The 22,124-nt window shown below is 44.4% G+C and overlaps 1 protein-coding gene across 4 annotated transcripts; it reads left to right on the forward strand.

The window, feature by feature from the left end:
* Positions 1-1,001: 1,001 nt before the first annotated feature.
* On the forward strand, positions 1,002-18,213 carry PRR14 (proline rich 14). 4 transcript variants are annotated; one of them, XM_032237186.1, is made up of 13 exons: positions 1,003-1,476; positions 5,710-5,874; positions 5,984-6,251; positions 7,868-7,998; positions 8,080-8,335; positions 8,439-8,491; positions 8,855-8,940; positions 12,352-12,704; positions 12,855-13,069; positions 14,770-14,869; positions 15,019-15,125; positions 15,670-15,741; positions 17,501-18,213. In XM_032237186.1, exons 2-13 carry the CDS (start codon positions 5,795-5,797, stop codon positions 17,748-17,750), a joined length of 1,971 nt encoding a protein of 656 aa, XP_032093077.1. In that variant the 5' UTR covers positions 1,003-1,476; positions 5,710-5,794; the 3' UTR covers positions 17,751-18,213. The 4 variants fall into 4 exon arrangements, with proteins under 4 accessions (XP_032093078.1, XP_032093077.1, XP_032093075.1 ...); XM_032237184.1 differs by having other exon boundaries at positions 1,004-1,476; positions 12,352-13,069; XM_032237185.1 differs by having other exon boundaries at positions 1,004-1,476; positions 8,442-8,491; positions 12,352-13,069.
* Positions 18,214-22,124: the final 3,911 nt, after the last annotated feature.

Below are 22,124 nucleotides of genomic sequence, written 5' to 3' on the forward strand. Positions count from 1 at the left end.
TGGGTCTCTTCTTTGGCATTCTGATGACTCAAGTACATTTTGGGACCTTACAGTGTCCCTACATTGTACATTACAATTACATCCCTAATTCTTCTTTTCTTTAGCATAGCCAAGCCCAAATCCTGCAGCCGTTCTTCATGTTTATATTCGAGCACTATAATACAATATTCAAGAACTCCTCACCTGCCTTATCAGCATTTATCTCTTTCCTCTGTTCCCAGGATTGGCCATTTGGCCCCCTGTTGTGAAGGGCACAGATCAAAAGTGAGAGTTCTTAGGCAGAAGGCAGACATATCAAAGGTGTCAATTTTACAGCTCTTTACAGCTCCATTCCGGGATAAATTCTATGCCCATAGATTGCTACTCATTACAAATACAAGGCGTAATATATGTGTGTTACAGAAAACAAATGTTTCTATTACAACCAACAAGTTTGTATCCTTATTACTATTCCCCTTCAATAATATATAATTAAGATCCAACTCCTCCCCCGCACCCCTTCGTTTTCGTCCATCGGCTCCAGCGCTTAAAATCTTCTTTGAAATCAAGCTTTCACTTCCGTACATAGTCATCTGGGTCACAAATAGCAACGGAAACGAAAACGCCTTTCCAAAGAGTAAAGAGGTTTGGAAAGCACTGGCCCTTTAAATCTTCACTTTCTGGCCTCCCCTCAAATGGCGGCGCCCTAAACGGTGCCATCTGAATCTGCCTTATTCCAAAATGGCTACCGATTTTTGATGGAGTACCTTATTTTGATAGCCTGTTTTCTTGCCCACACTCAAAATGGTGGGCCTATTGACTTCAACACAACGTTGACCCGAACCGAGAGGGCAGTTACAACGTCGTTTCATCTTTCCCCCCGTTTCGGCCATTGGCCCGGAACTCACAAGGTTCATCCTGTGAATAATAATAAAAAAACAGAGGCCTCTGGAGCCGAACCAGGCGCTGCCGGTGACGCCACCGAAGTGCGCGCCCCTTAAAAAAGATGAGTGCGAGATAGTCATATTTTCACTGGTAGCCGGGAAATCAGTTTCGGAAGAGGGTGGTGCAACTAAATTGAAATGGGTTCTTTAAAGACTTTACTAGATTTTAAAACTACCCATTCTATCTCTAAAGACACGCCTCCTGAATCCCCAGTACCAAAAACGGACCCGCCCTTCCCGACCGCGCTCTTCGGCGCCACATAAAGGCCTTGACGACAGATGATCGCCGTTTCTGCCCTAAGTAATGATGGCGATTCCTGAGCCGCCACTTGAGTAAAGAAACAGGAAGCCATTGGCTGCGGCAGAAAATAAAGCCGGCCGCTATTGGACGGCCGGGATCCGGAGCAGGATCCGGCCGGGCCCATGAGCTGATGAGAAAAGAGCAGAGGGGGGAAAGGAAAAAGGGGTAACCTGAGGGATGGGGTCGTGTTTCCTCCTCCCCCGTCCTCTGTTTAGCGACGCGACTGCTACCACTTCCCTGCGGGGGTTGGAGGTGAGATATTCCCCCGTGGAGTATGGAGGGTGGGGTGGGGGTCTGTCTGGCGGATGACCCGAGAGGAGTCCTTGGTGGGAACCGAAGGCAGCTCCTCCTGCTGTTTCACTGGCAGCCGGGCATCCTCAGCTCGCTTCCTGGGCGACCGTCAAGTATGCCTTCTATGCCGGGCGAAGGAGGGTGGGTGGGTGCGGGGTGCCCGGGTGGAGGGACCTACGAGATTATGTGTGCGCGTCCCTTCTGACAACTTCTTGCGTAGGATGAGTTGCGCAAAGGCTGCAAAAACGAACGTCGGGGCTTTGCCTGCGCCCCAGCCCCGTCTTTTTCAAGCTGCTTCAAGCCTAGCTCTGAGTTACTATGCCTCCGTCTGTCTCCCCCCTCTTCTTGCTTAATAAGCTTTATTTATTTATTTAGTCAAACGTATTAGATAACATATATACGTATGAACATGATTTTGGATACATGAAATGGATACGAAGAAAAGGGAATATTAGGACAGGGACGGTTGGTGCACTTATGCACGCTCCTTACAGACTTGGGGTGAAAATGGTTGGTAAAAACTGGTGCCAAGAGTCACACAAACACAACTGAGGGATTCTGGATGTGTTATCCCAGCCAAGTGATTCAGAAAGTTAAGATTGGGGCGGGTGTGTGTGTGTGTGGTGGGATCCGTTAGAGGAAGAATGGGATGGGAGAAACTTTGGCTGCTTCCTTGATAAGTGGAAACTCTGTAGCAAAAAAATCAGGATGGACATTTCCTTAAATTATAACATTGTAGCAAGACTGGCATTCTTTTGGCCTCGAATTTTAGCCTGCAGGGACTCATTGACATGAGTTATTTTGATTTCCATCCTGTCCTCTAATTTGGCCTTTGCTGTTTCTCCTACAAACACACAACTTTTCCAACCCCCCTTTTTATCTATAATGGGGAAGAAGCGAAAGGTGCAAGTTTACAGTTAAGTTAAGAAAAAGAGTGGGAAAATCAAGGTTGTGTTTCTGCATGTAAGGGGGGGAAAGTCTATTGTTCTAAGTTTTTTTTATTAAGGCTAACTATTTTTTTAGTTTTTTTTTAAATTAAGGCCAAACTAGGAAAGAGTATGAAAACTTTTCACTTCATAGGAATTTGTCATCTGCCAGCTTGGTGGGAATAGGCTGAGGTGAAAGAAACCTTGCCTTGGAAGTCTAAGGAACATGAAAGCTGCTGTACTATTTTGTGTTTTTTGAGTGGTGGTGATACAATTAATGTCCAGTTTTGGATTTTGTCATGTAATAACTCAAATTGAGCTGCAAATGTTAGTCTGTCATGTATTGCTGTTGTTAAAAGATGTGGAGTGATGAGGGGAGGATATGATTTCTGTCCTGGTTTGATTGCTTTAATATAGTACAATGCTAGTATCCACTATATAGGGCAGTCAGCTTGATGTAGTAGCTAAAGCAATAAACTATAAGTCATCAGGCTAGAAAACAGGTGATTCTAGTCTAGCCTACCCTCAAAACGATGCTATAGAGCACTGCACACCAAGAAAACTAGACAAAAGAATAGTTTTCCCCCGAACGCTATCACTCTGCTAAACAAATAATTCCCTCACCGCTGTCAGACTATTCCATAATGCTGCATTACTATTAGTCTTCTCATCATTGCTATCACCCATCTCCTCCCATTTATGACTGCACGATAGTAACTTTGTTCCTTGTATCCTTATGATTTATATTGATTGTTTCCTGATTGCTTATTTGTACCTTATGATTATCATTAAGTACTGCACCTTATGATTCTTGATGAATGCATCTTGTGTTTTTATGTACACTGAGAGCTTATGCACCAAAGACAAATTCTTTGTGTGTTCAATCACACTTGGCCAATAAAGAATTCTATTCCTACTCCTATTCCTAATTCCATTCCATTCTATTCTATTCTGGCACAAAGCCAGCTGGATAATTTTGGCCTAGTCACTCACTCTCTCAGCCCTAGAAAGTGGGCAGTGCCAAACCACTTTCAAAAACCTTGCCCAAAATACTGCTGAGACTAGTCCAGACAGTCACCAAGAGTCCAAAACTGACTTAAAATACACACACACACACACACACACACACACACACACACACACACACACACACTGTACAGAGGAATCTTCTGACATGCTGGGAAAACTTTTTCTATCTCAGTTTTTTTTTATCCTGCTGTGGGAGAAAGAATGGGTCTTAGCCTATGATTTAGATGATTGCTAATGATTCATAATTAGCTTCTCTGAGGCATAATCCCATTTCCTCACTTACCTCTGTGTATTGTGCAGCACAATTTAGAACATTTTTTCTTCAACCTTAGCAACTCCTAAGATGTGTGGGTTCCAGTTCCTAGAATTCCCTAGCCAATCATACTGACTGAGGAATTCTGAGAGTCTAAGACCACGCATCTAAAAGTTACCAAGGTAGAGAACACTGGCTTAGAAGAATAACTATTTAAAATAGCAAACCTTTCAAAGGTGAGAGCACGGTTTGCCATCCTTCTTAGAAAAGCACACCCCACTACACACTTGATGTGCTGTTAAAAAACAGGAAATAACTTCCATTGAAGTGCAGCTTTGTGTAGAAATAGGCAATTTGTCAATAAAAATGAATTCCTCTTTTTTTTTAGGATGCTCAGCTCTGTTAATAGTTTATGACAATAGACACTGGTGGACGGTGGAAAACCTTTTAAATAAATGCATTTTGATTTCAAGATGGAATGATTAAAAATGATTTTTTTAAAATTAAGCCTGATTAAAATTCCAAACTGAAGAAGGTGGGGAATGACAGACCTAAGAGGCAAAAGAGTTTAATTCTTTATTTCTCAACATTGGCAAATTTGAGATGTGTGGACTTTAACTTGCAGAATTCTGAAGGTTTGAAGGTTTTATTTGACTTGTATGCCGCCCTATTCCCAAGGGACTCAGGGCAGCTAACAAAACCAAGGGGGGGGGGGGGACAATACAAAAAGGAAAACCACACACAAAAAACAACAACAACAGTACAAAACAGTCTAAAAGGTCTCAACACGCATACCCATTCGAGTAGGGGATGGGACTCAGCAGCTCCAGGCCTGCTGGAACAGCCAGGTCTTGATGGCTTTACGGAAAGCCTGAAGGGTGGTGAGGGTCCGAATCTCCACGGGGAGATTGTTCCAAAGGGCCGGAGCAGGCACAGAGAAGGCCCTCCTCCGGGTGGTTGCCAGCCGACATTGGCCTACCGATGGAATTCGGAGGAGGCCTAGTCTGTGGGATCTAATGGGAAATCTTCTGGGAATTGAAGTCCACAAGTCTTAAAACCTGCCGATTGAAAACCAGTTTTAATTATTTCCTTAATTAAATCCTTCCTAAAGAGGCTCTGTTATGGTAGTTTGGATGCCTTATGAACATGTCTTCAATTAGTAGCATATTAAGCAGAGTTGGGTTCCTACCAGTTCGCACCAGTTCAGTAGAACCGGTTAGTCAAATTTTTGAAACCCACTACACACACACACACAGACAGACACACACAGACAGACAGACAGACTCACACAGCGAGAGAAAGGGAAATAAATAAATAAATAAATAAAGAAAAAACGAAAAAGTGAGAGAGAGGTGAAAGAAAAAAAGAAAAAGGGACAGAGAGACAAAAGGAAGGAAAGAGAGAGAGAGAGAGAGAGAGAGAGAGAGAGAGATACAGAGAGAGAAAGAAAACACATGGCTGGCAAGCCACTCCCACCAGGTCACATGGCTGGCAAGCCACTCCCACAAAGGCCACACCCACAGAGTAGGTTCGAAAATTTTTTGAAACCCACCACTGATATTAAGGAACTATTTCAAGTTCCTCAGTATTTTGACATTACTAAAGTTATTTAGTTTTGTAATGTGATCACTTTTTGCCAGTGTTTTCCTTTCTTTTTAGACTTCTGTAAATTGTTTTATATTTCCCTCAAAAATACTCAGTTCACTGCAATTAACTGAGCAGAATCCCTTTGGGGCACACCAATCCTCAAATTTGTAATTTTTTCACCATACAAAATTCATCTTTTTAAAAATGTTGCATTTCCCAGCCATTAACTCTGCCATTATTCTTACCTTGATCTGGGGATATTTTAAAATGAAATGTAGTTTTTCTCATTGCCAATTATTTCAAGATACAGAGGAGAATCTTTATGTACATATTCATGTGTGTGTTTTTTTTAAATGAAATAAGTAAACATTTATTCATTTGATTTCTCTTCCACCACAGAGAGGTGAGAAATGAGGTTCTGGAGGAGAAATAGGGCAGCTTTCCGATTCCTGACCTCCAAAAGGTGTTGGGTCTGAGTCCAGCCATGGAATGCACCTCTAATGGGGGTTGTTCACGATTGTCCACTTCTGAGATGACAACCAGGCGACGAAAAATCATATTCAGGTTAGAGATTGCCATATTTTTTGTTCTGGGAATTCAACGTGGGGAGAAGGGGAGGAGGAGGAGGAATCAGGCTGTTGTTTTGAGAATCTCTCTCTGTATCCTTTTGCAGGCGTACAGCTGAGGAGGAGGGGACCCCTGCACGTCTTCGGGAGCCCCTGGACAGAGGCAGAGACTCACTCCCCTTAAGTGAGGATGAAAAGTGGTCACCCAAGAAGAGGCAGCGGCTCCAACAAGGCTCCCCACCAAAGGCAGATGAGGGCAGGGATCCTTGCGGTGGGATGGGAGAGACCCTGTGGGATGTGGCATCTCCCATAGAGAAGAAACAGCGAAAGGTGTTGGCTATTGATCTGGAAGACTTTTCCACAACCCAAGTGCCAGTAAGGATGCTGTAAAACCTGGAGTGAATGTTAAAGGGATTTGCGGAATAGGCCACCAAACTGAATGGATGATGTATCTCCCAGGCTTTGTGTAGGCAGATGGCAATTCCCTCATTACTAATTGAGACTGGGTGTTCTTAAGTTACAGGCCTGATGCCTAATTTTTTATTTGTTTGTTATTAAGCAGATAATTTTTGATTTACCAAGCTTTTTTATGTATAGAATTCTTTTCAAAGTTATTTTTTCTGTTTCTAACCATTTGTGGATAATGATGTTACACTATGGCATGCATATTTGGGTTGAATTACTAACATTTCTAAGAGCTGATCTATGATGATAGGGCAGAATGAGATAGGAAAAAAGAAACTTATTACAATTCTTGTCTCTAAAACTCTTCACAAAACTTGTGTTCTGAAATTTTGACTCCTGCACAGAACAAATGGGTAGATTTGATGCCATTCACAGCCAAGAGTTTCTCCGAGTGCAGGAAATCGTTCAAGTACAATGTTTTGTATAACTGAAACAGGAGAGTTAATCATATGATCTGTAGTTTTTTCTGTGTGATGATCCAGGGTTTGGCATGAAAACAACACAGCCAGAGAGCAGGTCTAACTTCCCTTTATTGTTCCACCTGAGCCCCCAAACTTCCTCACACTTACTACAAGTCTTGGAGCAAAGCTGTCACAAGTACCTTCAACAGCCTCTAGTCCAGTAAACAAGGTTAGCACACAGTAACCAAGATAAGAAATCCAGTCCAGCGCTGTGCATTTTATAGCTGCACAGCAGTAAATCCAGCAGGGCAAAGCAAGGAGTTCAGGAAGCAAAGAATCCAGGTAATTAGTCCAAAAAGCCATACGGAATGCAAGGAATCCAAGGAGGTTCAAATGTCAGCACTCACCACTTCATGAATTCAGTGTTTGTTCCAGACAAATGCTCCTTAAGTCTCACTCACCCTATGGAACGATCTACCCCCAGAGATCCGGATCCTCCCCACTCTCGCGGCCTTCAAAAAGTCTATTAAGACCTGGCTTTTCCGGCAGGCCTGGGGCTGTTGACCTCTTGAATGAGGCCCAGCCCCATTACGGTTGAGTGTGTGTTGTGTTTTAACCTATTCTGTCTTCTACTTTTTAAACTTTTAGTACTTCTTAAATTGTCTTTTATGTAAGCCGCCCGGAGTCCTTCGGGATTGGACGGCATATAAATTTATTAAACTTAAACTTAAACTCACTCCCCTGGAGTGCATTCTGAAGGGGGGTGGGGCACTCTCCTCCCTCGTAACTGGCTCAATCTACGTTGTTCTCTCCTTCTCTCTTCTCTTTGTGCTTTCGGGTCAGGGGATGGTGGTCCTTGTTCATCTCCTGAGCTCTGTCTCTCCTGTTCCTGTCGCTCTTATGAGCTGTTCCAGTCCTGAACAGCTCTGGCTGGACTGGTTCTGCCCTTCCTCTGTTTCCTTCCAAGCCAACGGAGTGCCCCCCCCCCCCCGAGTCTCTGTTGACTCAGCTCGTCTTCCCCCGCAGATTCAAGCTGCCAACGCTAGCCCGTGGGATGAGGAAAAGAGGCTTCTTATCTGATGTTTACAGATGTTTGAAAGTTAGGTTGTCTCTCCCTCTGTCTAGGAGGTTCCACAAAGATGCTCCCCTTTACAAAGGCCTGCCTTGCTTCCGTCCAAAAAACTCCTCCAGTCCTCATTTGGGAATGAGACCAAAGTTTCCTGGTCAAGAAACAGACAGGATAGCACTGTGTGCAGGTGAGCAAGGATTCAGGAGAAAAAAGTTGAGAGTGTGGTTTGTGGATGTCAGCAGCCTACCTGTCTGTCTTGCTCCTTCAGATCCCTTCTGCCTAAGCTGGGTTCTCGTCCCTGTAAAGAACCTCAGGAACAGTTGGCTCCCATGTGCCAGAAGTTGGGGGAACATAGACTCTCCCCCCCTCGCTGCCGTGAGTCAGAGCGCTTGCAAGCCAAGAGGCAGCGCCTGCAGAATGGAGTCCCTCTTATAAATGGGAGAGAGGGAACACGGGCCACTCCAGAAGAGGAGGCTCATCGGCCAATTCCCACTTTGGAGGATTGTCAGTTGACCCAAGCCCAGGTGAGTTTGCTGCGGGAAATCATTTGCACATGGGCAAACCTTTTGCAGGTTGGGGTCAGAGGGAAGGTGGTCCCATTTTAGTTCAGACCTCTTTTCTCGCCAGCAGGATGCTGGTGTTGGCCAGGAGCTTCTGGAGAACTTTCCACCTCCCTGCAGGTGAGTGTTTCCACATTAGGATGGAGGAATGACTAAGCCATCCTTTTCCCTTCACCAGGATTATGGTTGTGCTGCAAACAGATCTTGAGAGTAGTCTTCCTTAATGGGCCACTCCCCAGGTGTGTTAGCCTTCCAGGTACTGTGATTGCTGAATGCCATGCTGGTAGGACAGTTTCCTGAATGGAAGTCTACTTTATTTGGAATCTCTGGATTGGGGAGGGCTTAACATTTTTTATCCTTTAATGCCAGTGCTGGGTAAATTTCTAACTGATGCCCGGCTGGAGAAGGCTGTTCCGGGACATCATCAGACAGAAGAGCTAAAACGATTGCCCATCACTTTCCATTGTTTATGCTCTTGCTCAGGAGTGATCATCGAGAATTGCCTCATCTGCCATCAAGCATGAAAACGCCAGTGTCTTCAGATCTACATGACCAGGAGCATCACACAGGTTGGTGGCGTGCTGAATTAAATAAAGGGGTTTGGTAGTATGCAAAAAACGTTTATACCTAAACACTGATAGCAAAAGTGATCAACCTGTCTGTGGCCAAAGGTTGCACTTTAGGGACAGGATCCTCAAAGAAATAATGCTAAAGTAAGCTGTTTGAGGGAATGGCAAAGGCAAGGAGGAATTCATGTCATGTAACACTGTTCCTGAACTTATTTAGAAAAGATGGGGATTTACATCGCCAAGGATTCTGGACCGATGTATTAGGCAGTATCAGTGGTGGGATTCAAATTTTTTTACTACCAGTTCTGTGAGTGTGGCTAGTTTGTCGTGTGACTGGGTCGGCATGGCCAACTTGATGACATTCACATCGAGGGGCGCCTCGCACACCCCCGCCTTGTCACGCTTGGCCTCAACATATCTGTAGTTCTGTAAAAATGTTCGCCTTTTTTGACTTTATTATCTCATCTACCTACTATAGATATTCTCTCTCTCTCTCTCTCTCTCTCTCTCTCCCTCCCTCCCTCCCTCCCTCTCCATTGTTTAACAACCAGTTCTATACCCTAATACCTGGGTGTGTGGGCGGGGGCGTGACAGCACTCAGCCTCCTGCACCACTCTGCCAATCAAAAAGGGGCGTGGGGGTTAATTACAAACTGTGGCCTTTGCTTTGTGACATCCCAACCTAGTGAGCAAGGGGTGTGAACTGCACAGAAAATGCACTTTTGTTTGGTTATGAAGAAATATCCTCAAAGTCAGATGTGCGGTAAATGTAGACTAACTTTTAGTTACACACCTCCCCAGCAAACAGTAAAGAGGATTCATTTTAGGATGAGTAACTACAGTTTGCATGTTGGAGGCTCCTAAAGGAATGCTGGGAAACTCAGTATTTTAAAGAACATTTGAGGGAGGGGTGCAGAATAGCCCTTCTCTGCCCGAGACTCTAGAGACCTGGCACCAATCAAAACACTGTTAGTGAAGCCCTTAGTATATGAAAATAAGAGCAAACTCAACTCCCTTTTGATGTTACCAAGTTTGATAATGAAATATCTACAAAAAAAAAAACATCAAGCTCAGAGAGCACCAAGGACCCCACAGTTCAACTCTGAGCTACAAATATTCTCTTCTATCAATAGAAGTCAGAGGGATTCAGAGCATGCCTTATATGAGATGGCTCCCAGTGGAATTCACTCTAAATGTTGATGATTTCTCCAAATAAGGAATGTAGAATTATAATGGCTATGTATTTGATTCTTCATACATAAAAAAAGTACAAAGCGAAGGGATAAACAAAAAACAAATTTGAAAAAAAGAAAAGGCTCTAGCAAGTTTTTATATTTGCTTGAGAGTGAGAAACCTTTTGCTAATGTTAGAATGAGACTTCACTGAACAACTAATTTTGTCTTCTTGAAATCCATGTCACATAATTTAATGTTTCAAAAGTATTCATACCATCTTAGCCATTTTTGACATAAGATTGCCAGATTTAAACATTCTATAATACTATAAGAAATAATATTTCTTAACCTTGGTGACTTAAAATGTGTGGACTCCTATTTCCAGAATTCCCCAGCCCGCCATGGTTAAGAAACAATAGTGTAAAGGGAAGAGAAATTTTTTTCTATCTTGACCTGTGATGAGAATGCCTCCTTTTCCCTTCAATTATTAATCTTGACACATGCTAGCATTACAGACACAAGTGTTGAAGAAAATGAAGGCGAATTACTATATCCTTGCAAATATTTAGCAATATTGCTGTGCATGAGAAAGAGGCCAAGAAAAGAGGAACAGTGAAAAAAGGAAGGAAAAGAGGAGAAAGATGAGGAAGAGAAAAAGATGATGCCCTAGAGTACTTTTGACTTTGGGCCTTTTCATCGCTTGCACCACTGTGTCTCTTTGGAAAGGATGTCATGTACTGATAGTCCTTGACTTACGACCACAATTGGACCCAAAATTTCTCTTGCTAAACAAGATTTCGATTAAGTGAACTTTGCCCCATTTTACGACCTTTCTTGCCATTGTTGTTAAATGAATTACTGCAGTTGTTAAGTTCGTAACACGGTTGTTAAGTGAATCTGGCTTCCTCCATTGACTTTGCTCGTCAGAAGGTCACAAAAGGGGATCAGTCCGGACACTGCAACTGTCATAAATATGAGTCAGTTGCCAAGCATCTGAATTTTGATCACATGACCATGGGGATGCTGCAACCATTGTAAGTGTGAACAACAGTCATATGTCACGCTTTTTCAGTGCTAATGTAACTTCCAAAGGGCCACTAAGCGAACTGTTGTAAGTCAAGGATTACTTGTACAGCAAAGCACTGTTTCTTTCAAAGCAAATTGACAATTTGGTGACAGTCGGACACTTTGTGTTGATGATCCAGGCAGTTTTTTTGGCAAAAACATTATGTCCTGGTCATGAATCCAGGCTACTTGAGGAGGTCTCTCATCTCTATGGGATTGGCCTGCCTCACGTGCAGAAGGGGCATACTGTTGACCGCTTCGGCTGAGGAATTTTGGTTGGTGGGGGGGGTCAGGAGCAGAGCATTTCCTGCTGTGGCTTCCTCCCTTTGGAACACCGTGCCCTCAAGGTGGGATCTGCCACTACTTTCTCGGCCTTCTGGAAAGGGCTGAAGACCTGGCTCTGCCACCTGATTTGAGACCCCGATGGGTATTGGTTCCTTTTTGCCTAATGTTTTTGTTAATTTTAATGCTTTAAATTTAATTATTAATATTTTTAATGAACTAATTGTTTTTGATGGTGTTTTGTGACATTGGAAACTGCCCAGAACCACAATGTGGCAAGATGCATATAGTTGCATATACAAATTTAGCAAGTAAGTAATACGAAAAAAAAGCTTACCACTACCTCCTGGCAGGATTTTCTTAAACTTCCAAATCTAGTAACTTCTCTGGCATGTTGTGGGGGTCAGGAGTCTCTCCTCTGAGCTGATATTGGTTAACTTCTGAATCAGCCTAAATCAGCCAACTTCTGCCACATGCTAAGACAGGACTTCCCTCTTCCTTAAGTCCAAAGTAAAGTTTTTTTCCTGACCAACATTCTTCGAAAGATGCCAGCCAGAGAAATATTTTGAACTCTCCCTCTGTTGCTTTGAGATCATCAGCGCCCCGCACCCCGCCTCTGAGGTAGATGGCAGTTAAGAAGTACAGGTAGCCCTCATCTGACAACAGTTTGCCTAGTGGCCATTCAAAATTACAATGGCACTGAAAAAAGTGACTTATGACCATTTTTCACACTTATGACCATGGCAGCATTCCCCATGGTTATCCGATTTACATTCAGATGCTTGAAACTGGTTATAAATAAATCATCGCATAGCTGTGTTTTAACATCTCGTGTCAATGGCCCTCAAGATACCTCCTGTGTAACAGCCATATCTTTCTCCTTCCATCAGGTCCGTCCTCTGAAACATCCAGTTCTACCTCGGTTTCGACCCTCTTGCGTCCGTCCATGGTCCCGCATTTCAGGCCCTGGGGCTTGGCCCCAGTCTTCCAAAGCATGCGTTCGAAACTGGAAGCCTTTGCCGAGATCTTCTTCAGCCCGTCCAAACCATCCCTGCCGCCCATTGAAAGATCTCCGTCCCCATCACCGTGTCCTCCAGCAAATGGGGACGAAGCGGCAACAACTCCGTCGGCCACCCCTCGCCCGGGAGTCAATATCGAGGTGAAAATTGCCATTTCTGAACCACGTCCCCGCAAGAGGAGCTCTTGCCACGAAGAAGAGAGAGAAGAAGCTGACCGCCTGGTGGTGAGCGGGAGGCCCCCCATCCGCCAGTGGCGCTTGAGCCAAGGGGAGCCGGCTCCACAGCCCCACCTTGGACGTAGCTACTCCTGCCCTGATTTTCCTAGAGCCTGCTCTTGGCAAAGTGTCTCTTCGGTGCTTTCTCCATTGTTGCAGCTGCGGCAACGCCGACACACGGTTTGCAGTCTGGAAGTATCTCGAGAACTGGACCATCCCACACTGCCCTGCCTGCGTAAGGAAGTGTACCCCTTCAGCAGCCCCCCTGCCCGCCTCTTGCCACGACCCTTGGTTCATACCACCTACTGTGATCCTTCCTCCTACTCTTCCCTGGCACCATCCTGCTGTCATGAACCTGACCCGGCACATCCCAGGTAATAACTTTCCCTTCCCTGTTCCCCAAAGAGGTATGTTGTTCCCCCTCAAAGAACGTCAGCTCCGCACCCAGCAATGTGAGGATGATCCTGAAGGCACAGGCATAGGCTTCATTTCCTGGCTGAAAGGAAAGGAAGGGTGAGAAAGGAACAGATTTTTGATCCCTCCCTGTCCGAAAGACTGGATCTATTACAAGAGCAATCCTCAACCTTTCCAGCTTGATGAGGGAATGGTTACGCGCAAGTGGCAGGTGAGCCCATGAGGATTCATTTGTACAAGTGGTGGGTGTACGCCCCTGCTGCTTGCACAAAAGGAGCTGCTCATCTGCTGCTTCTGTGGCCAAGTTCTAAACAGGCCACTGCCCGGTAGTGGGCTGAGTCCCCCGGGGATGGGTACCCCTGTTTTACAGCCCATTTTTTTTACTTTGGGAGATTTTGATCACATGTTCTTGGACTCCTATTCCCAGCCAGAATGAATCTGGAATAAAGAGGGTGTTCAGGGGGTGTTGTAGTCTTCGACTTACAACAGTTCATTTAGTGAGCGAAGTTACGACGGCATTGAAAGAAGTGACTTCTGACCATTTTTCACAGTTACGGCCATTGCACCATCCCCGTGGTCATGTGATCAAAATCCAGATGTTTCATATTTATGACGGTTGCAGTGTCCTGGGGTCATGTGATCACCTTAGGTGACCTTCCGACAAGCAAAGTCAACAGGGAAGCCAGATTCACTTAACAGCCATGCCATTAACACGTTTGGCAAGAAAGGTTGTAAAATGAGGCAAAACTTGTTTTAACAACTGTCTCACTTAGCAACAGAAATTTTGGTCTCCATTTTGGTCGTTCATCGAGGACTACTGTAATCCAAGAGTATGTTGGTGGCCATTGTCTGCTGCTTAAGACTTTGAGCAAGAGTATTTGAAAGTTGTTGTTTTTTTAGATTATGGTTACATCAGGCCATATTCCCCTGATATCTATTTCTCCGTAAGGCACCATTGTGTGTCCAATTATTAACTAGTTCTGGAATCTGCAAAGGGGGAGGCATCACTTTTTTCCCCCCCACCTTTCCTCCAACTCTGTGACCCGACAAATGCGCGCACGACAAAAGCGCACCGACAAAACCGTGGTGCTAAAACTGCGATGTCATCAACGTGGCGACAACAGCGCGGTGACAGAAGCGTGATTTAAGTTGAAGTAAGGTTTAGGGTTAGGGTTAGGGTTAGATTTAAGGTTAGGTTTAGGGTTAGGTTTAGGTTTAGAGCGCGCTTCTGTCACCGCGCTGTTGTTGCTGTGCTTCAGCGCTCATTTGTTGGCGCGCTTTAGAACTCGTGATTTTGTCACCGCGGTTTAGTCGGGCGCGCTTTTGTCATTCGCCCTTTTGTCGTTCACCCTTTTGTCGGTGAACCCTCCAACTCCTGTGTTGTGCTGCATATTTAGTAGGTCTTCCTGTTCAGTCAGCTCGCTTTCTTTTTCCTACAAGAAGTGTTGGATTACAGACCTCCTGGTTGTACATGCGGAGAATGCGGATGTTTGCAATCGTGACACATCTGGAAATTTAGGAGGAAAAGAATTGGGCAGAGACTGAATTTAAGTTCTTTTCCTTTTCTGTCCCCTCTGAACCAATGAGCAGATGTCTCCAACATGGAGAACATGTGGGGTCTCTTTGATCTGTACGTGACTTGTTTCCTTTGCCCTTTCAGGAAGGCCTCCCTCTCCCCAGATGGTGGGCAAAAGGTACCTGCGGTTGGCCTAGATATGGTTGCATCAGAGCCGTTGATGCTTTCAGAAGATGAAACGAAGGTCAGTCACTGTTTGATGTAGGGCCGTAATAGAGGAAGTGTTGCGAGTGAGGGGTGGGGTTGGATTAAGACAAACCCTACCTCTCTATAGGGCTTGCCTTTCCCGTCATGTCCATGCTTATCCCCACTTAATTTCCCTAAAACCTGCAGGGGTCCCAAGAGAACACATTAGAAAAAGTGTCCTGCATAAGAATCCGCAAGACCCCAGCCAGGCATCAAGCCAATCTCACCCCCATGGGGCTTCCCCGTCCAGTCAGGTGAGAGCATGCCTTAAACAAATTGGGAGCCCCAAATGAAAATGCTTCTGCAGGAGGGTGGGAATGGGCTTCCAGATTACCCAATAGTGGCCAGAGAACCTAGGATCCAGATTCTCCCATGATTCTAAGCTAGAAAAGGGGCAGTGGGTAAGCAGAAAGGACTAGACCTTTTCCAGGGTTAAAGTGCTGGGTCATTTGCTTTTCAATTGCATTGGAACAAATCTAGGATTTGTACCTTCTGATAGTGGGTCAGAGATCAACTTCTTTGGAGAACAGGGATTAAAGAGAAGGGCATTCTGGAACCTTGCGCCTGGAACATTTTCCAAAGATGCTGTGGACAATATGACCCAGTGGACAGTTCTGTCAAAATCTAATGGAATGGCAGGCTAAGAAGCTTGCCTGAAAAAATGAGCAGAATGTTACCCTATGCACTGCAGAGAAAATGCTTTATTATTCTGCAGAACAATTTTCCCATCTCACAGATATTTTCCCCTACTGGCCAAGTTATTCCAAGGTAATATGTTCCCTTTCTCTCTTTTCTCAGGCTGAACAAGAAGGTGTTCAGTCTGGAGGAGATCTACACAAACAAGAACTATCATACACCTACAGAGAAGAGGTGAGAAGGCCCTGCTAATGGTTGTTGTATAGGGCTTGGTCCATGTTGGCCAGACTGATACATAGTGGAGTCACAAGGTGGTGGGACCTGACCATCTGTACACTCTGGTTTATGGCTCAGCAGCTTTGTAAAACCAATTATGAGTTCTGCAGACCATAGTTAAGCAAACCACAATACAGAGTTTGTGTTTAATCTAGGACTCAGCCAAGTAGAGTCAGCACACTTGAAAAAGAAATGCTATAGTTTCTACCTGAAGATTTCCTGCCTGTATTGGCTAGGAAGGTTGAGACAAATTATTTGGACGGCACTCTCTGGAAGAAAGCTAATGCATATAAAAGTACTAGAGTAGTGGTTCTCCACCCTTTCTTCACCACGAAGTCCCTTAAAATACATTTTGTGGCCACAGACCCCCAAGACATAACTCAAGATTTAAATCATAATATTTCTTCAAGCCTTCCCGCATCCCCTGCGGTAATATCGCTGTCCCCCCAGGGATCCACGAACTCCAGGTTGAGAATCACTGTAGTGGACTGATTTGTTGCTTTAGCACAGTGTTTCTCAACCTCAGCAATTTTAAGATGTGTGGACTTTGAATACCCAGAAATCCCTCAGCCAGCGTGATTGAAGCCCACATTTCTTTAATTCCAGAATGCTGGCTGGGGAAATTCTGGGAGTTGAAATCCACACATCTTGAAAAATTGCTGAGTTTGAGAAAACTGCCTTAGCATATGCTCCCTGTTGAGGAAGCAACAGGTAAGTTAACGTTGATTGCGTTGGATTCAAAGTGCACCAGGGCACCACACCCATCTAACTGATGGACCACAGAGGGCTTACGGAATTCATCATTGAACGACTATTTCAGTCTAGGCTCATCTCATGCTTCCCATTTACTGCTGTCATGCAGAATTTATGTGGTATTCTCTATAACACTCCCCACTCTGGTCTGCAGACCCCTGGGGGAACGCAATATTGTCCCAGGGATCTGTAAAGGCATGAATTAATGTTATTTAAATCTGGTGGTGCAGGTAAGTATTTATGTTTGTATATAGCATGTGTATGTGTGTGTTGTATATGCATTTGGGTAGATATACACTCTCTTGAAGCGCAGGCATCAGAATTCATTTTTCATTTCATTTTTAATGTGGGCCAGTGTGCTCGCAGTAAAAAAATAACTATAAATTACGTCTTGGTGGTCCGGGCCCATGGTCCAAGGTGGTCTTGGTGGTCCGTGGCCACAAAGGGTATTTAAAGGGAGTCCATGGTGAAGAGAATATGGAGAACCACTGTACTATAATAAATCACCTGTTCCCCCTTTTAGAATTTTCTCATCCTGGGGGTGGGTCAAGCAGTTCTTTAACAAGCAAGCAGTGAATACAAAAGGCTCTGCATTCAAAAAGGAACCGTAGATATTTTGCTATAGAGGTGTTTTACATTTTTCTTGGGTTTGCATTTTATACCCTTTCCTCTTTTCACGCTTGACCTTTTGGGCATCCATTAAGAAGATGGCTAAAATTGTCTGATGACATCACAGTTCCATGCCTTGCTTACATCCAGAATATGCTCTGCACTTAATGATTGCCTGAACGCTGGCATCGTTTGCCCCCCGATGCTAAATATTGGGAGTGAAGAGGAGTTAGATCTGTCCTCCTTTTAGCCGGTTTGATAGCTACGAGCCTAAGGCTGGCCTCCCTGTTAAGGAACCTCAGAGACAGCTTCTCCTTTTTAAATTTGGTGTCGAGTCTCCTTTTTCTCCTTGCAGATCATTTGAGACCATATTTGAGGTACCACTGGAACGCAAGGGAACCCTTGTCTTCACCAGCCAACGCAAGCTGAAGAGGGCAATTCAGTTCCAGGAGGTGGGCCTTCCCCGTAAGCAACGCAAACCCCATCTCCGGAAGGGACTTAGGGCAAAGGGAAAACCTGCCCAGTCCCAGTCCGCTAAAGTGGAGGAGTTGCTACAGCAAAAACTAGCTGAACTGCATTACCTCTCGGAGGAGGAAGAGTGTTGAGCTCCAACTACAGAGAAATATCTATAGGAGCCCTTTCCTTCCCATCTTTTTCCCTTTCCCCAGAGCAGCTATTTCTCAAACTACTTGTGAATTGTCTAATATTTTTCTCCAAGCACCAAGTGATCCTGAGCACTCCCCAGGCTTCTTTATTCTCCTTGTCATCTCGACCTCTTGATCTCCAGTGACAGATGTTTCATGATCCAGGGATCCTAAGTTGTCCTCCAAACCATAGACAGTGTTCTTACGAATGTGGGGCTGGATGTCACCCTGAGGTCCCAAAATTTGGTGGTGTCCGTTCCTTGCATTCTGCTTCCAATGCACAATCAGACTCTCAGTGCCTGAATTAAGAAGAGGATGTGAATCGTCTGGTCCAGATTTAGGACTTCAAGGGATGTATCCAACTAGGTGGAGATCAAGTTACTCCTCTTCTGTGGCTGCTATCTTGACTAAACCAGAAAACCCATTGATCACAAAGGAATGATAGGAGAGAAAGAGCAAAACAGGCATAAATGGAGCGGGGGGGGGGGGAATGGAAGGGAAGACGTATCAAGCAGCTCAGAAAGGAGCTGTCTCAGAAAGAATTGTTAAAATATGAATGGCTGTGAATCCTGCTTCAGTATGAATAGACTTACTGGGGTTATATTTCTGTTAGGCATGGCGGGTGGGATGGGGTGGGGGTGGTTGATTGTATTTTTGTATTAATCTATATTTCTAATAAACATTTCTGCTTTGGAAATACTCTTTCAGTTATTGCTCTCCTGATCTTGTTTACAAGAATGCCGAAAACAGCTCAGAGGTAAATGCTTATGGAGATTCTCAGTCATCCAGCTGCTCATGGTTGCCTCAAAGGTGCTTTTTCAAAAGGGAACAGGAAAACTTTTTTTCCCCACCCTGCACCAGCCAACCAGAACTGATGAAGCTTCTTGGATGAGAAGCAAAACCTCTTCTTCAAGGGAAAAAACAATCCAGTTGCTTTTCAAGAAAGCACCTTTGAGACAGCTCATAGGTACATTTCAAGGCCAGTGTTCCCTCCAGGTCTAGCAAACTGAAGATGCCATGATGGATCTTCTTCATTTGATGGCACAGGGCCAAGTCCTTGTGATTGACTTTCCCTGAAGCTTTGATTTCATGAAACAAATAGTGAAAACTAACTAGTACTCTTAATCACTTGTTTCATGCTTGGTGCCGCAGCTTTCAACTAGTAGCAAGGGATCTTCTTTTTTTTTCCTATTGGAAAAAAATATCCCCTAAATACATTTGGTTGCCTTCCCTGTTGCTCTGTTTACAAGTATTATCAAAATGTATTGTACAATAAATTATGCAATAGACTTAAATAGTGCCCTATGCTCTATACCACTTGCAATAACAGAAAAAACAGCAAACATATTGTCAAGTGATGATATTTCCCCAAATTTAACAATGGTTCCTTTTGGATGTCCTCAGTCTGAAGGGATGCATGTCTGTGATTTCATTGCATGTTCCTGGATCCAGCTTCAAGCTACATTCCTTCCTGTTCCTATGGAAGGAAGTCAATCTGTTAAGAAGTACAAATGGCTTTTCCATTCTCTTCATAATTCTGGGCTACTTTATCTGCAAGAGTTAATTTTTCCCAGGTACCTGTGTTGCTCTTTAGATCAGTGTTTCTCAACCTCAACAACTTCAAGCTGTGTGGTTTCAATTTCAGTTTCAATTTTTTCACTGTGGGATATGTTGGTATTTGGGGAACCTATTTTTCCTTGCACCTACACAAGAAGCGGCATGCTCCAAAACCATAACAGAGCAACTCACCCTTTAACAATACAGATGATATTTTTCATTCTTTGCTACTCGAAACGTATTTTATGCGGCTGTGGCTGAACAGTTCCATTCTTGTTTCATCAGTTCAAAGTACAGTGTTCCAAACTATTTCAGGTTTATTACATTTTTTTCTTTTACATACTTCCAGTCGGGGTTTATTAAACTCTGTTCTATGAAACTATAGGGTTATGTAAGGACATGATGTTCCATGAGTAATTAAGGTCGTTAAAATGTTATTAAAATGCATTCTTGATCAGGGATTTATTTTTTAGAAAATATGTTTAAAATTTCTGTCCCTGACAACAGTTCTTAGGAGGGCACAGATATGGTTTTCTTCTGACAATTGTTCCCAAGAATTTGGCCAGTATTCCGCCACTCAGGCTGGGGGGTGAAAATTTACGTCCCTCAGACAGGACGCGCATCTTGGGAGTCCTCCTGGACCCACAGCTGACTTTAGAACATCACCTGTCGGCTGTGACCAGGGGGGCATTTGCCCAGGTTCGCCTGGTGCACCAGTTGCGTCCCTACCTGAACCGGGAGGCACTCGCAACAGTCACTCACGCCCTCGTGACCTCAAGACTGGACTACTGCAATGAGCTCTACATGGGGCAGCCTTTGAAGAGTATTCGGAGACTTCAACTCGTCCAGAATGCAGCCGCGCGAGCGATTGTGGGTGTACCTCGGTACACCCACATTACACCTATCCTCCGCTAGCTGCACTGGCTACCGATCGGTCTCCGGATACGCTTCAAAGTGCTAGTCGTAACTTATAAAGCCTTTCATGGTATTGGACCTGGGTACTTGAGAGATCGCCTGCTGCCAATTACCTCCCAAAGACCCGTTAGATCTCACAGGGTCGGCCTCCTCCGGGTTCCGTCCACCTGCCAATGCCATCTGGCTACTACCCGGGGGAGGGCCTTCTCTGTAGCAGCTCCGGCCCTTTGGAATGAACTCCCCGCGGAGATCCGGACCCTCACCTCTCTCCAGGCCTTCCAGAAAGCCGTCAAAACCTGGATGTGCCAGCAGGCCTGGGGTTGATGAGTTCCCCTCCCCTCTCGACTGGTATGGCTGTGTGATTTTCGTGTATTTTAATTATGTGTATTGTGTTTATGTTCCCTTTCCCCCCTGAGTTGTTCGCCGCCCTGAGTCCCTCCTGGAGAAGGGCGGCATACAAATAAACCAAATACAATACAATACAATACAATACACAGATTGTTGAACAAGTCAGTGTTTTTCAATCTTAAGAATTATAGACTTCCGCTTCCAAAATTCTGGGAGTTGAAGGCTACGTATTAAAATTGTGAAGGCTAGAACAAGCAACACTGAATATTGGACTGGTGGATATTCTTCCAGTGTCAACCATAGGGGCTCAAGTAACCTGTGAGTTCTATTGCTCAGATCTGATCATTTCAAGCAGAAGAGATGTGGGTGAAAGTTGGTTTATATATTCCAAACCTTGCCTTGACTTCAATTATTCCATATAACTTCCATTTGTTACTCACATTTAAAATTGCTGGCAGGAATTATTGCGTTTCATAGCCTTCCTCTCCCTTCCAAGTTTAAATGTCAGAAGTTTTGTTTTCAATCTTAACAACTTCTTAGCTGTTTGTTGAAAATAACCCAAACTAGCACAATCTGAGAGATGAAAAGAATTGTAGCATTCGTGAAAATTGTCTTCATGTGACTAACTGTACTCTATAGTCAATCACTTTCGGGGCTTTATTAACAAGCAAAAGGGGAAAAAACTGGAAAATGAACTGGAGAGATGTCCAGATTTCTGCATTACTACATTTCCGTTTTATTTAGAATCTGTAAACAACTGAGTGTGAATGGCAGAACTGTTGAGCTATACTTTACATCAAAAGAGGTTATGTCAGTTTCTTTCACTTAGGGATTAAAGGTGCTTAAGCTTTTGCATGGAACTGGGACTATCTAAGGAAAGGGCACTTGTTGCCAAGTTCATTTAAGATCTTTTCTGAAGATGCTAACAGCACAGGCAGAGAAATTTCAGCATATACTGCCTTGCACACATTAGCTGGAAAGTAATTTCCTTTTACACCAATGAACTGCTGTGAAAAATTAATACTGTAAAATATTGTGCCTGACTCAGTAAGCAAGCTTTTCAGATCCCTGTTTTAGCTGTCTGGTGGCACAACAGGGAGCAACCTCAGTTCCATTTTTAAAAGAGTAGACTACAACTCCCAGAAGCCTCCAGCCAGTTGGGGAATTCTGGGAATTGCAGTCCACCCACCTTCAAGAGGCCAAGTTTGAAAAAAAAACAGCCCCTGAAGGTGAATCCTGAATCAGTGGAATGGATTCAGCTGATTAGGAAGAATCAATGGAATCACTCCATTGTTGGAAGATGGGTTCATCACATGGTCGTTTAATGACGTCAACTGGGCTGGCTACTACGCAAGGCGTCCATGGGCCTTCCCCCTCAAAAGAGGCGCGATCCCACTGTGAGGCGCTATGACGTCATTCACGCAATGGCGGAGAGGAAGCCCCCGCCTTACGTTCTCCGACGTCAGGGATGTGACGTCACTCCCACAGGACGGAAGTGACAGCGGCGGTGGTTGA

This window comes from Thamnophis elegans, chromosome Z (genome assembly GCF_009769535.1).
Source record: "Thamnophis elegans isolate rThaEle1 chromosome Z, rThaEle1.pri, whole genome shotgun sequence".
Classification (NCBI taxonomy): Eukaryota; Metazoa; Chordata; class Lepidosauria; order Squamata; family Colubridae; genus Thamnophis; species Thamnophis elegans.